The sequence below is a fragment of the Oncorhynchus tshawytscha genome, linkage group LG05, assembly GCF_018296145.1.
Source record: "Oncorhynchus tshawytscha isolate Ot180627B linkage group LG05, Otsh_v2.0, whole genome shotgun sequence".
NCBI lineage: Eukaryota > Metazoa > Chordata > Actinopteri > Salmoniformes > Salmonidae > Oncorhynchus > Oncorhynchus tshawytscha.
The window spans coordinates 53292407-53307308 of record NC_056433.1 but is presented as its reverse complement, the minus strand read 5'-3'; the positions used below and the strand labels follow the sequence as shown (position 1 = coordinate 53307308).

Here is a 14902-nt window from a genome sequence, read left to right as displayed (position 1 = left end):
AGGCAACCACAGAGGGTTGCGTGACAAACAGTAGCCATTTTGTATTACACTCCCACCTAGTGTCAAACCCATGTCGTCATGAGGAAATGCATAAGTAATAGACACTGAGTGACTGAAATCTACTAGATAACCCATGAGTAATAAGATATTGGTCTGATAGCATTATAATTTCTGGGACAATATATAGATGTTTGAACTACCGAGCACTAAATGTCCATCCATACATGTTTATGATAAGCTTATATATGTATATATAAATAAACCAATATAGAATCATTCACTTGAATATTGAGCGGTAGCACCCAAAACATCTTTATTTTCAAATTGATTGTTTTGTTCAGGGGTTTACATCTGCAAATCAATATTTCACTTAAAATTGTATTTTGTGAATTTAACTTCATGTATAAAAAAAAAATGCACTGAAATTCACTGATTATGTATGATTGAATAAGAAAAGGCCGAGTTAGAATGTGTCTAGAAGGTTAACTACAATGGATTTTCCCTCTGTAGTTAGAGGAATTCAGTAACATTTGACAATCCAGCATCCAAATAAATTTTCCAAAAAGCCCCAAGCCAAATGTAGTTTGTTTCTTAATTGAAAGAGCAAAACAATGATATCAGTGCAACTTAAGTCAGTAAGAAACTGAGATACCCAAATCAGGTGGACCATACTTATACTCAAACTGGAAATAAAATTATCCTCCACTACAGATTAATCAAATTATTTAAATATTTAAAAAGGTGTGGGCTACAAAGAATCAGAACAGTGCAATTTGAAGCCATATGGCATAGTGCTACAAGCACTGGAAAGTTCCAGGGGATGAAGGGGGAGTGTAGTTGAGATATATACGTGTTGTGTATGGTTGAGACATACATCATGTGTATGGTTGCAGTGGGAACAGGTGGGTCTGAGCAGGTGTAATGTCGGTTGAAATTTGTGTGTGTCGGTTTGTTGGTCTTTTGTTTATGTAGGGTTGTTATTGTTTGAGAAAATTGTTTTTTTAAAGTATGAATGATAAATTCATACGTACTTTTACTTTTGTTTTATTTTTAAATAATAAAAAAACGTAAAATTTGATAAGATGTTTCCAATCCATGGAAACAAGATGCAGAATCCAAACCAAGTAGACATCCTATACTTACCCTCCTTTCTCCTCCACTCCTGAAAGTTCCATTTTGAGGCCTACAACTGTACAGATATGTTTGCTACTTTAAAAAAAAAAAGTGAATGCAATATATTTATCCTTTTTCACAAATTGCTGTGCATCCAAAGTATTAAAATTAATATACCTCTCATTGTAAAACAACTGTCTTGGTAAGAGACCAGAAAAACCTCCCACCCTTGTCTGCCCTCAGAATGCAGGACTAACTGGCTTGATCTGTTGTTGCATGATGAGGTTATCCAGAGTGACCCCCCCCCCCGAATGTTCCTATCCTCCCCAAGCAGGGGGTCAGCCTTCCACCCGGCAAGGCGCACCATTCCTGAAGGCTTGAGGAGAGCCTCAGGTGGGGAAGAAACGCATCGACTTTCATTTGATTGGATTCCTGCTGGCTCCAGTCCAGTGTGAGACAGCGCTCCAAGTGAGAATGAGACTGGGTGTGTGCTCTTAGTTCCCCTCTACAGCCAGAGACTGGCACCCACTCAGGGCAGTTCACAGGGTGGTGTGAGGTGGGGAATGTTTTTTTAGCAGTTGTTGGCTGAGTTCTCGTTGTTGGTTGAAGTGGAGGACGGGGGTGTAGGGGATGAGGCCGCGGCAAAGTTCATCCCTGATAGACCTGGAGGATTCATAGCGGTGTTCTGTCCACTCAAGCTTTTCCTGCACACTGGACATGTGTCGTGCTGTGGAAGCACACAGTAGCACAAACACAGAAGACATCACTATATAATCAGTCATCTTCAAGAATTTAAAGTAGGGCCAGTAGTTTTTACTGACCACTTAACTTGCCTAGGAGAATATATGTGGGCCAATATATGTTTGTGGTTAGGTGATGGGGGGGTAAGGTCATATAGGTTTTGTCAATGATAGCACCAAAAGAAGGGTATACAAGTGGAAAGGTCTTACCTGTTCAAGCCAAGGTATTATGCAATCATTATGAAACAAATGGTTACATGGAAGTTGCCTAACATTTTCTCCAGCACTGTAGTCTTCTTTACACACTGGACATTCTAGACCTGAGACTGGAAACAAAACAAATTCAAGATGTAAATGGCTTAAAAACACCACCAAACCCTATGACCCACAGACTTCCGTAGAAAAAGAACAAAACCACAACAAGTCCAGCCCACAGGTGATGCAATTGACTGTGCTGTACATGTGTGTTAATGTTCAGGGTCACTCACCAACATGCTCCTGTGTGATTGGGATTGTGGGAAGGCTCTTGATTTTGTCCCTGTCAGCTGGCGGAGGGCCAGTGTTCTCAAATTGATTTAATAACTAAGGGACACATAAAGAATACATTTTTATTTCATACCGCGCAGATCTTGCTGTCCAAACGCAACCATTTTCACAATGCAAATATGCAGGCATGTGTGCTTTTTGCCAGTTAATTTAGAAAGTTTAATAATGTGAGTGGTAAACAGTCAATACGTACCTGTGTAATGATTGCATCTAGTCCGTTGGCACCCCAGGCATAATCCATGGGGTTAGAGTGGAGCACACCCCTATAAAAAGGAATATAAAATTTAAAAAACGTCAGATGGAAGAAAAAGAGTCAGTTGGCTGACTTCAAAGTTTAACATAAAAAATTAATTTAAAAAAAAGGGGCATAGTACATCCCAGTATCCTGAGACTAATATTACTCACCAGGGTCCCACACCAATATTTGGCATTGCCGTAGGGGCGATTATTCCATTCACTAGCTGCTGAATGATTCTTCACAAGATGACAAAAAAAAAACATGATTATGTTCTGCATGCATCCAAAAATTGAAACCTAATTTTATCATTGCTTACATAGAACATGGTTGACAAGCTAAATCATCAAAGCTCAGAGGAAAAGAGACAAGCCTGTCACTGGGAACTGCTGACAGGTCTAAAGTTAAAAAGGTCCCACAAGTCACTGAGCTTACCCCTCTAGAGTGGGCACTCCCTCATGTCTCCCTGCCTGTCCCCGGATGTCATGGCGGCCGCGAGGTTGCCTGGCGCCGTAACGCTGCCGTGATGCCAACTCCTGTTCCCGCCGGTTCTCTGTGTCGCGGTTGTCCTCTGTTCCCTGCCCCGCTCCAAAATCAAAGGAGTCGTCAAAGACACCCAGAGCAAATTGTCCGTAACCCGATGGGAATGTAGCCATGTGTGAAGAGTCCACATTCTACAAGAAAAGGACATTTAACATACAACCGCATTCATAAATTACTTTGAGTTCTTTCTGTATTATTCAATGTTAATAGTCAACAGAAATCCCAACTACATCAAAATTCAACTGATGGAATCTTTCCAGAATGGACAGAGGCGTGCTTTTTTGTTTGCTAACATAATATCATGGTCCAGCCTGGGTTTATCAATAAGCAGAATGAATATGCTATAAAAACCTCTAACGACTGTTGGTTCTGATCACCGCTGGAGATGGTGGATGTGGACCCATTTTCACTGCTGTTCAGGAAGAGAAACATAGAAAATAACAGTTAGCAATTTTGGAGAGATGTTTTTATATTTGTGCACACCCTCTTGACCAGATTGGTGTAATCATAGGTGAAAAGTTCTGTGATGCCAAGTGACAGAATGTCAACAGTATGCCTGCCATCACACATTTAACAAACCTTCTTTCCTCCAGCAGTTCCTCGATGAAGCCAGATTCACACCGTGGACATGTGTAATCCTGCAAACAAATATTACAATGACTTTAGGTGTCCTTTTCACATTCACTACCACACATTGAGCATATAGCTATTGAATTCCTACTTCACTACATTCAACTGTGAACGTGGACAACTTCAAAGAACAAGGATAATCAACAAATAATCTGGAAGGATTTGAAATGTGTTCAGTATGTAATTCAGTTGTCATTAGCACCAAACTGGGGAAAGCCTACAGATGAACATTTCATTGTGAGACACACCTTTAGTATTCTATGACGGATTGTTCCAGGCCCTGACTGTTATGCTGGTGTGATTTAACTGAATGGCACACACACAGAAAGAATGCAACATGCCATTGTCACTGACTAGCATTTCAACACTAGACATAATATTTTACATTTGGCATTGAAAATGCCAGCAAATGACCAACCTATGTCTACGCTTTCTAGAGAAAACCTTAATGCCATAATGGAAATTTTTACAATAAACTGTTCCTTGGAGAGAATGGTTAATTAAGTCAATATCTCACGACCAGCTAAATACAAATCGTCCTCTGCTGCAGCTGATCTGGATGTAGTCATAAGGCCTACAGGATGTTTGGACACTGAATGAAATCCTTTAGTAATCATTCATTGCTAATCTGGACATAACTGTCATCACATGCCATTGCCAAGCATTGCTGACTGATATCAAAGGACGTTCTGATGCATTCCCTGGCTAAGAGTGCTTGTCCCATCATGTCTGATTTCTTGCTAGCTAGATATGTGAGTCACATTTATATCTTGCATAAATGTAATGCCCTAGCTAAGTAAACCAGTTAGCACGTACACAGCCAAGCTAGTTACAGTAGCTAGTTACAACCGACGCAACTCTAGACAGGCTGGCTAATTAGCTAGCCATCTTAACCGAAAACCATATCAGATACCATATCAGATCAGTTAGGTTAGTTGGTTAACTAGATAGCGAGTCTCTGATTTCACACACCATCCTTCCAGTTTAAAATATTAGCTAACTAGTTCTCATTAGATAACTGTCAGTTGCCAGACATGGGCAATCTGGTTAGCTCACGTTAGCGTACTGCTTAGCTAGATTATCAGCCAGAGTGGCTGTTAGCTAGCTAGAAATGCTAAGGACTCCAGACGTTCAAGACCAACATCAATGTATCTACTCTCCACGACTATTGTCTTTAACTTCTTGCTTCTTGTCAACGTTACTTACCGGGAGGCGAGGGCTGATCTCTTCCGAACATCTGTGACAGAAAAACTGTCTGGGCCATGGAGGTGCTTCTGCCATCTTTTTGGTTGTAGAGGGAGAATGTACGGCGAAATGAAGGGGACAATAATCATTCGCTCACTATAATATAGGCATTACGTCTCAGTGAATGTACGACGCGCTATAATGAAATACATCAAATGTCTTAAATCTGTATCATTCAGTAGGTAGCTAAAGAATAACAATGGCATCTTTATTTAGGCCTAAATTAGCATTTTCGTTGCACTAGTTTCCAGTAAATTAGCAATACAAAACATCTTCATGTGCTTCACTGATGTTTGTTGTATAATGATAAGGTAAGTAGCAATACTAAGCCAATATGCATTTCTGATAGTTAAAAAAATAAAACAAATAACATGAACAACATACATTATAACTAAAGAAATTCCGGGGAATAATGAAGCGCTATGTTCTATTTCACTTTTCTGATGGCGGGTCTACGCAGTATTGCCACATGGTGGCGCTTTTGTGTCCTAAGTATATTGTTTTATTGCTGATCTCCAGCAAATATTGCCCCTCAGCAGGTAAAGTATTCTTCATATTAATGTACAGGATTGTGGAACATTTAGTGACCAGTTGAGAACCTATTGGCAACCTTCCTTTCACCTTGTGTAATACTAAAAGATCCAGAGTCCAGTTCAAAAAATAGATAATGCTGGTCTATTCTATTACATATTTTGGGGGATTTTACAATTGATGTGTATAAACCCTGGCTGACTGACAGGGGGCTCTGTATTGAAGCCACCGTGCAGCCATATTTTGGAAGCTATAGAAATGCATTTATTAATGTCTACATTTGTTTTTGACAAGTATATTCTATTAGACACCTTACTGCATACATTTGAATTATATTATGTGAACGGAACATAAACAAATAAAATAAAAATATAGCATTTATTCACAGTATAGGTCTACTAACAAATATATATTTTTTATAACTAACCCTTTATAGACCACAGCCTGTCGTAGTAGGGAGCGCCTACTCTGTGAAGTGCGCATGTGCAATAACTCAATTCACCCTTGCATTCCTTCTAAACAACGCAAGTTTTTAACTATGTCGAAGGGTAAAATCTACAGAACTTAGTCTACTCTGTACGTAACAGATTGTGGTTTTGGGAACAGAAAACTGTATTGAGATCAAATGTTTAATCGATGAGAAAATGTGTAATATCTCGGCCAAAATCCATCTCATACCATCTTCTCCCACTGCCGGCCAATTGGCTTCTTCTTGTCACCATATTTGGTAGTGAGTGGAAACGCCAGCCGGATGCTTCACATTTATACATCCGGTGAAATATCTGCCTAATTGTTCTAGCTGTGGTAGTAATGTTACTGCCAGTGATGTCTATACCCCCTGGGTTGCTATTTCTATGTTTTGGTCATTGAGAGGCTTTGAAGCCACCGGTCGGCCATATTGGCACTGCCCAGTAGGAGCAGTGCTCCACAGGAATAAATGGAATCCTACAGTATTTCAATTAAATGTTTAAGGACAAAATTATGTGTCTTTAAGTATTTTTTGTTGTAGAGGGGACAGTAACATTAGTACTCTCATTAAAAAATATATATATTATTACATTTATGTTTAGCTCGCATATCATTTAAACGTATGAATTAAAGGTGTCTATAATATAATAAACGTGTTAAAAACTAATGTAAACATTAACAAATGCATTTCTATAGCTTCCAAAATCTTTTTTGACAATGGAATACCAAGATGGCTCCGAGGTGGCTTCAATTCAGCACCACCTGGCAGTTATCCAGGGTTTATACACATCATTGGTTACTGTCCCCAATTCATCATATAAATACTAAAATACACTTAATTTTGTCCATGAAACATTTTATTGAAATACTCCTATGGAAGACTTCTCATTCTGGGGAGTACCAATATGGCGGCCAGTGGCTTCAAAGCCTCTAATTGGCCAATGCATAGCATGACTCATTCCAGGGTTTATATATACGCATCATTGGATTTGACAAGCTGTGGGTTTCAGAGATATTTTAGATATACAAAGTTGATAGTTTGGATGTATTTATCTGGTGTCAATGTACATAATATACTGAACAAAAATATAAACGTTATGCTCAACAATTTACAGTTCATATGAGGAAATCAGCCAATTTAAATAAATTCATTAGGCCCTAATCTATAGATTTCACATGACTGGGAATAAAGATACCCATCTGTTGGTCACATATACTGTACCTTAAAAGAAATGGGCCTCAAAATGATCTTGTCACGGTATTTTTGTCCATTCAAATTGCCATTGATAAAATGCAATTGTGTTCGTTGTCCATAGCTTATATCTGCCCATATCATAACCCCACCGCCAACATGGGGAACTCTGTTCACAACATTGACATCAGCAAACGGCTCGCCAACATTACGCCATACACATGGTCTGCGGTTGTGAGGCGGGTTGGACGCACTGCCAAAATGTCTAAAACTATGTTGGAGGCAGCTTATGGTAGAGAAATGAACATGACATTTTCTGGCAACAGCTTGGTGGACATTCCTGCAGTCAAACCTTGAGACAACTGTGGCATTGTGCTGTGTGATAAAACTGCACATTTTAGAGTGACAATTCATTGTCCCCCAGCACAAGGTGCACCTGTGTAATGACCATGCTGTTTAATCAGCTTTTTGATATGCCACACCTGTCTGGTGGATGGATTATCTTGGCAAAGAATAAATGCTCACTAACAGGGATGTAAACAAATTTGTGCACAACATTTGAGGGAATTAAGCTTTTAGTGCGAATGGAACATTTCTGGGATCTTGTATTTCAGCTCATGAATCATGGGACCAACACTTAACATGTTGCGTTTATATTTTTGTTCAGTGTAGTTCAAACATCAAATTTTAAATCATTTTCAAGATTGCACTGCCCAGGTGGTCTTGTAGTTATGTTAAAGAGGAGAGATTGATTGATAAGACCCAGGGCACTATGCAGGTCTGTTTTTATTTTGGAGATGAAAAATACTTCTCCTTTAATATTTCACTCTTTCACAGGTAGCTTTAATGTTATCTCCAGAGAGCCATAACAGCAGTGATTTATGGTCAGCTCTGGCAGCTTTGTAAGATACTGTATCACTCCAGCATCCAGGGGTATTGAGTTTACTGTGCTACCTTGAGACAAATCTCCAGTATTTGGCACCACATGTTGAGAGTAAGTAGGAGTTTCCGCCTGACTGTCCTCTAGCCAATCCCAGCTCTCGAATCTGCTCGGCTGATTTGATGTGTTATTTCATACTCCTACCATACCGAAACCATTATGGTTTTGCAAACACAGAAGTCTTAAAGCCATAGACCCAGAATGAAGCCTTGTAATAAAATACATCAACATTAAATGAAGTCAAACTAGGATACTTTTGATTGATTTGGACTAAATACAGTTGCCATTTTATTGCCAATATACCTTTAAAACTAATTAGAAAAATGGCATAGTAAACACAATGTATAAATTGCCCAGCCTAATATACAAATTGTCATGGCCTTTACAGCCTTGTGGGTAGTTATGCCTTTTAAAATATTTTCTATCACATTAGTTAGTTTAATACAAGGACTGCTTCTCTTTATCAACTGAGAACATTTTTACAGTGATAGGATTTAATGTGGATGAAATGTTCTGCCCATAGGAAATACATAGTAACCCAGTCAGTTAGTCCACAGCTCCGGTCCTGTATCCTGTGGTGTCTGATCACTGTTGGAACTGGAGGGGCACTTCTGTTCTATGGGCTGTGAATAGAGGTCTGATAGCACTAAGGTTGCTATGTCTAAGTTGCTGAGGTAAGCTATTGCCTCCCTGCTCCCCAGTGTGCCATCGCTGCAATCCAATATTCATTGTTGCACTTAAATCTGGGGAGTGTCTGTGAGCAGACTGAGCAGACCAGGGTCAGAGACAGGTCATGTGAGCTGTTGGAAACAATGCAAGACTGAGCGAGCCCTCTGATCATGCCACCGAAGTAATATGGGGTTGAGATATTGAATTGATAAGTGTTGAAAATAGAACTGAGCTTACCATTCAAGTATTTTAGGGTGTCCCTGAGTCATGTAGAAGTAAGATATGGTGACAGGCAGCAGTTCAATATGAAATATGCTGAATAGCTCAAAATGTGTGTATGCCTAGAGCAGGGCTGTTCCTGGAGAGCTACCCTCCTGTAGGTTTTTCGCTCTAACCACAGTTGTAACTAACCTGCATCAGCTCATCAACCTGCTAATTATTAGAAGCCCGGGCCTAGAGTAAATGGGATGGATTAACACTGTAATAAATCAAATCAAATTTTATTGGTCACATACACATATATAGCAGATGTTATTGCGGGTGAAGCGAAATCCTTGTTTTCCTTGCTCCAACAGTGCAGTAGTATCTAACAATTCACAACAATACACACAAATCTAAAAGTAAAATAATGCAATTAATATATAAATATTAGGTCGAGCAATGTCAGAGTGTTATATACATATGAAATGAGTAAATTAGTAAGTAACCATTATTAAAGTGACCAGTGATACCATGCCTATATACAGTGCCTTCAGAAAGTATTCAAACCCCTTGACTTTTTCTACATTTTGTAACGTTCCAGGCTTATTATAAAATGTATTAAATTGTTGTTTTCCCGTCATCAATCCATAGTCGTGGCCAAAAGTTTTGAGAATGACACAAATATTAATTTTCACAAAGTCTGTTGCCTGAGTTTGTTTGATGGCAATTTGCATATACTCCAGAATGTTATGAAGAGTGATCAGATGAATTGCAATTAATTACAAAGTCCCTCTTTGCCATGCAAATGAACGGAATCCCCCCAAAACATTTCCACTGCATTTCAGCCCTGCCACAAAAGGACCAGCTGACATCATGTCAGTGATTCTCTCGTTAACACAGGTGTGAGTGTTGACGAGGACAAGGCTGTCTGTCATGCTGATTGAGTTCGAATAACAGACTGGAAGCTTCAAAAGGAGGGTGGTGCTTGGAATCATTGTTCTTCCTCTGTCAACCATGGTTTCCTGCAAGGAAACACGTGCTGTCATCATTGCTTTGCACAAAAAGGGCTTCACAGGCAAGGATATTGCTGCCAGTAAGATTGCACCTAAATCAACCATTTATCGGATCATCAAGAACTTCAAGAAGAGCGGTTCAATTGTTGTGAAATTGGATTCAGGGTGCCCAAGAAAGTCCAGCAAGCGCCAGGACCGACTCCTGAAGTTGATTCAGCTGCGGGATCGGGGCACCACTAGTACAGAGCTTGCTCAGGAATGGCAGCAGGCAGGTGTGAGTGCATCTGCATGCACAGTGAGGCGAAGACTTTGAGGATGGCCTGGTGTCAAGAAGGGCAGAAAAGAAGCCACTTCTCCCCAGGAAAAGCACCAGGGACAGACTGATATTCTGCAAAAGGTACAGGGATTGGACTGCTGAGGACTGGGGTAAAGTCATTTTCTCTGCTGAATCCCCTTACCGATTGTTTGGGGCATCCGTAAAAAAGTTTGTCTGGAGAAGACATGGTGAGCGCTACCATCAGTCCTGTGTCATGCCAACAGTAAAGCATCCCAAGACCATTCATGTGTGGGGTTGCTTCTCAGCCAAGGGAGTGGACTCACTCACAATTTTGCCTAAGAACACAGCCATGAATAAAGAATGGTACCAACACATTCTCCGAGAGCAACTTCTCCCAGCCATCCAGGAACAGTTTGGTGAGGAACAATGCCTTTTCCAGCATAAGGCAAAAGTGATAACTAAGTGGCTCGGGGAACAAAACATCGATATTTTGGATCCATGGCCAGGAAACTCCCCAGACCATAATCCCATTGAGAACTTGTGGTCAATCCTCAAGAGGCGGGTGGACAAACAATACCCCACAAATTCTGACAATCTCCAAGCATTGATTATGCAAGAATGGGCTGCCATCAGTCAGGATGTCGCCCAGAAGAAAAAGGTTCATTAACAGCATGCCAGGACAGATTGCAGAGGTCTTGAAAAAGAAGGGTCAACACTGCAAATATTGACTCTTTGCATCAACTTCAACTTCATTGTCAATAAAAGCCTTTGACATTTATGAAATGCTTGTAATTATACTTCAGTATTCCATAGTAACATCTGACAAAAATATCTAAAGACAGTAAAGCATTAAACTTCGTGGAAATTAATATTTGTGTCATTCTCAAAACTTTTGGCAACGACTGTACACATAATACCCCTTAATAACAAGGTTAAAAGGTTTTAAGAAATGTTTGCTAATTTATTAAAAATTAAAAATAGAAATATGACATTTATTAAGTATTCAGACCCTTTACTCAGTACCTTGTTAAAGCACCTTTGGCAGAAATTACATCCTTGCGTCTTCTTGAGTGTGCTTGGCAAGCTTGGCACACCTGTATTTGGGGATGGTTCTCCCATTCTTCTCTGCATACCCTCTCAGGTTGGATGGGGAGCATTGCTGCAAAACTATTTTCAGGTCTCTCCACATATGTTTGATCTGGTTAAAGTCCGGGCTCTGGCCAGGCCACTGAAGGATATTCAGAGACTTGTCCCGAAGCCACTCCTGCGTTATCTTGGCTCTGTGCTTAGGGTCATTGTCTTGTTGGAAGGTGACCCTTCGCACCAGTCTGAGGTTCTGTGCGCTCTGGAGCAGGTTTTAATCAAGGATCTCTGTACTTTGCTCCATTAATCTCTGCCTCGATCTTGACTAGTATACCCGTCTCTGCCTCTGAAAAACACCCCCAAAGCATGATGCTGCCACCACCATACTTCACCGTAGTGATGGTGCCTGGTTTACTCCAGATGTGACGCTTGGCATTCAGGCCAAAGAGTTCAATTTTGGTTTCATCAGACCAGAGAATCTTGTTTTTCAATGTCTGAGAGTCTTTAGGTGCCTTTTGGCAAGCTCCAAGCGGGCTGTCATGTGCCTTTTACTGAGTAGTGGCTTCCATCTAGCCACTCTACCATAAAGGCCTGATTGGTAGAGTGCTGCAGAGATGGTTGTCTTTCTGGAAGGTTCTCCCATCTCCACAGAGGAACTCTAGACCTCTGTCAGAGTGACCATCGGGTTCTTGATCCCTTCCCTGACCAAGGCCCTTCTCCCTCGATTGCCTAGTTTGGCCAGGCGGCCAGCTCTAGGAAGAGTCTTGGTGGTTCCCAACTTCTTCCATTTAAGAATGATAGAGGCCACTGCGTTCTTGGGGACCATCAATGCTGCAGAAATGTTTTGGTACCCTTCCCCAGATCTGTGCCTCAACTCAATCCTGTGTCAGAGCTCTATGGACAATTCCTTCGACCTCACGGCTTGGTTTTTGCTCTGACATGCACTGTCAGCTGCGGGACCTTATATAGAAAGTTGTGTGCCTTTCCAAATCATGTCCAATCAATTGAATTCACCACAGGAGGACTCCAATCAATTCGTAGAAACATCTCAAGGATGATCAATGGAAACAGGATGCACCTGAGTTCAATTTCGAGTCTCATAGCAAAGGGTCTGAATACTTACAGTTGAAGTCAGAAGTTGACATACACTTAGGTTGGAGTCATTAAAACTTGCTTTCAACCACTCCACACGTTTCTTGTTAACAAACTATAGTTTTGGCAAGTCGATTAGGACATCTACATGACACAAGTAATTTTTCCAACAATTGTTAACAGACAGATAATTTCACTTCTAATTCACTGTATCACAATTCCAGTGGGTCAGAAGTTTACATACACTAAGTTGACTGTGCCGTTAAACAGCTTAGAAAATTCCAGAAAATGATGTCTTGGCTTTAGAATCTTCTGATAGGCTAATTGACATCATTTGAGTGAATTGGAGGTGTACCTGTGGATGTATTTCAAGGCCTACCTTCAAACTCAGTGCCTCTTTGCTTGACATCATGGGAAAATAAAAAGAAATCAGCCTAGACCTCCACACCTCCACAAATTGTAGACCTCCACAAGTCCGGTTCATCCTTGGGAACAATTTCCAAATGCCTGAAGGTACCACGTTCATATGTACAAACAATAGTATGCAAGTATAAACACCATGGAACCACGCAGCCGTCATACCGCTCAGGAAGGAGACGCGTTCTGTCTCCTAGAGATGAACGTACTTTGGTGCGATATGTGCAAATCAATCCCAGAACAACAGCAAAGGACCCTGTGAAGATGCTGGAGGAAACAGGTACAAACGTATCTATATCCACATTAAAACGAGTCCTATATCAAAATAACCTGAAAGGCCGCTCAGCAAGGAAGAAGCCACTGCTCCAAAACCAAAAAAGATTGTACTTTTGGAGAAATGTCCTCTGGTCTGATGAAACAAAAATAGAACTGTTAGGCCATAATGATCATCGTTATTTTTGGAGGAAAAAGAGGGAGGCTTGCAAGCCGAAGAACACCATCCCAACCGTGAAGCACGGGGGTGGCAGCATCATGTTGTGGGGGTGCTTTGCTGCAGGAGGGACTGGTGCACTTGACAAAATAGATGGCATCATGAGGATGGAAAATTATGTGGATATATTGAAGCAACATCTCAAGACATCAGTCAAGAAGTTAAAGCTTGGGACTTCCAAATGGGTCTTCCAAATGGACAATGACCCCAAGCATACTTCCAAAGTTGTGGCAAAATGGCTTAAGGACAACAAAGTCAAGGTATTGGAGTGGCCATCACAAAGCCCTGACCTCAATCCTATAGAAAATGTGTGGGCAGAACTGAAAAGGTGTGTGCGACCAAGGAGGCCTACAAACCTGACTCAAATACACCAGCTCTGTCAGGAGGAATGGGCCAAAATTCAACCAACTTATTGTGGGAAGCTTGTGGAAGGCTACCCGATAACATTTGCCCCAAGTTAAACAATTTAACGGCAATGCTACCAAATACTAATTGAGTGTATGTAAACTTCTGACCCCCTGGGAATGTAATGAAAGAAATAAAAGCTGAAATAAATCATTCTCTCTACTATTTTTCTGACATTTCACATTCTTAAAATAAAGTTGTGATCCTAACTGACCTAAGAAAGGGAATTTTTACCAGGATTAAATGTCAGGAATTGTGAATCTGAGTTCAACTCTATGTAAATAATGGTTTTCAGTTTTTAATTTTAATACTTAATACCTTTGCAAAAATGTCTGAAAACCTGTTTTTGCTTTGTCATGATGGGGTATTCTGTGTAGATTGCTGTGGATTTGTATTTGTTGAATCCATTTTAGAATAATGCTGTAACGTATCAACATGTGGAAAAAGTAAAGTGGTTTGAATACTTTCTAAAGGCACATAGGGCAGCAGTGTACTTTACGTGTGTTTCTATGCCATTTATCTAAGTACAGATGGTAATAGAAATCTCCAGACAGGTCCTTTAGGAACAGCATCGCTGGTACAGTCAGAGGAACAGAAAAATATTTAGTGTATTGGCAAGCCATTGCCCTGGGCATGCAGGTAGGACGACTGTCACCCCAAAGAGTTGTTCCAGACACTCCAGCAGGGAATGCCCTGCACAGTTCCTCTCGCCCCCGAGTATCTAGACATACAGCAGTAGCACATTTCCTGGCCCTCTTAGTCATGCATGCGTCACTTATTTTTGCTCCCACTGAACAAGATCCCTCTCCTACACATGCTGGCGGAAGCCATGCGTCACAAGAGCTGAGCATCACACTGTAAAATCCCAGAAGTGAGTCCCAGAGTTGAAATATGTCAGTAGTTAAGGAAAGAGTTGTGCCCAACAAGTCAAGACAGACATAAAACTCCTCAACACATAAATTAAAGTGCCACTTAAACACAGGTTAGGCAGTGTGGATTGTCTGCCAAACTAATTCCAGGCCATGAGATCTTCTCTTTGCTCAGCTCATCCAGTGTTTTCCATTGTGTGACT

The 14902-nt window shown here is 40.7% G+C and overlaps 1 protein-coding gene across 1 annotated transcript; it reads right to left on the bottom strand.

Annotated features, from left to right (window-relative positions):
- Positions 1–281: 281 nt before the first annotated feature.
- LOC112250851 (E3 ubiquitin-protein ligase RNF126) lies at positions 282–5146 on the bottom strand. Its single transcript, XM_024421337.2, has 9 exons — positions 5014–5146; positions 3757–3815; positions 3529–3589; positions 3070–3308; positions 2805–2873; positions 2593–2662; positions 2342–2435; positions 2064–2179; positions 282–1840 (listed from the first exon to the last, which is right to left on the bottom strand). Exons 1-9 carry the CDS (start codon positions 5086–5088, stop codon positions 1685–1687), a joined length of 939 nt encoding a protein of 312 aa, XP_024277105.1. The 5' UTR covers positions 5089–5146; the 3' UTR covers positions 282–1684.
- Between the last annotated feature and the right edge of the window lie 9756 nt (positions 5147–14902).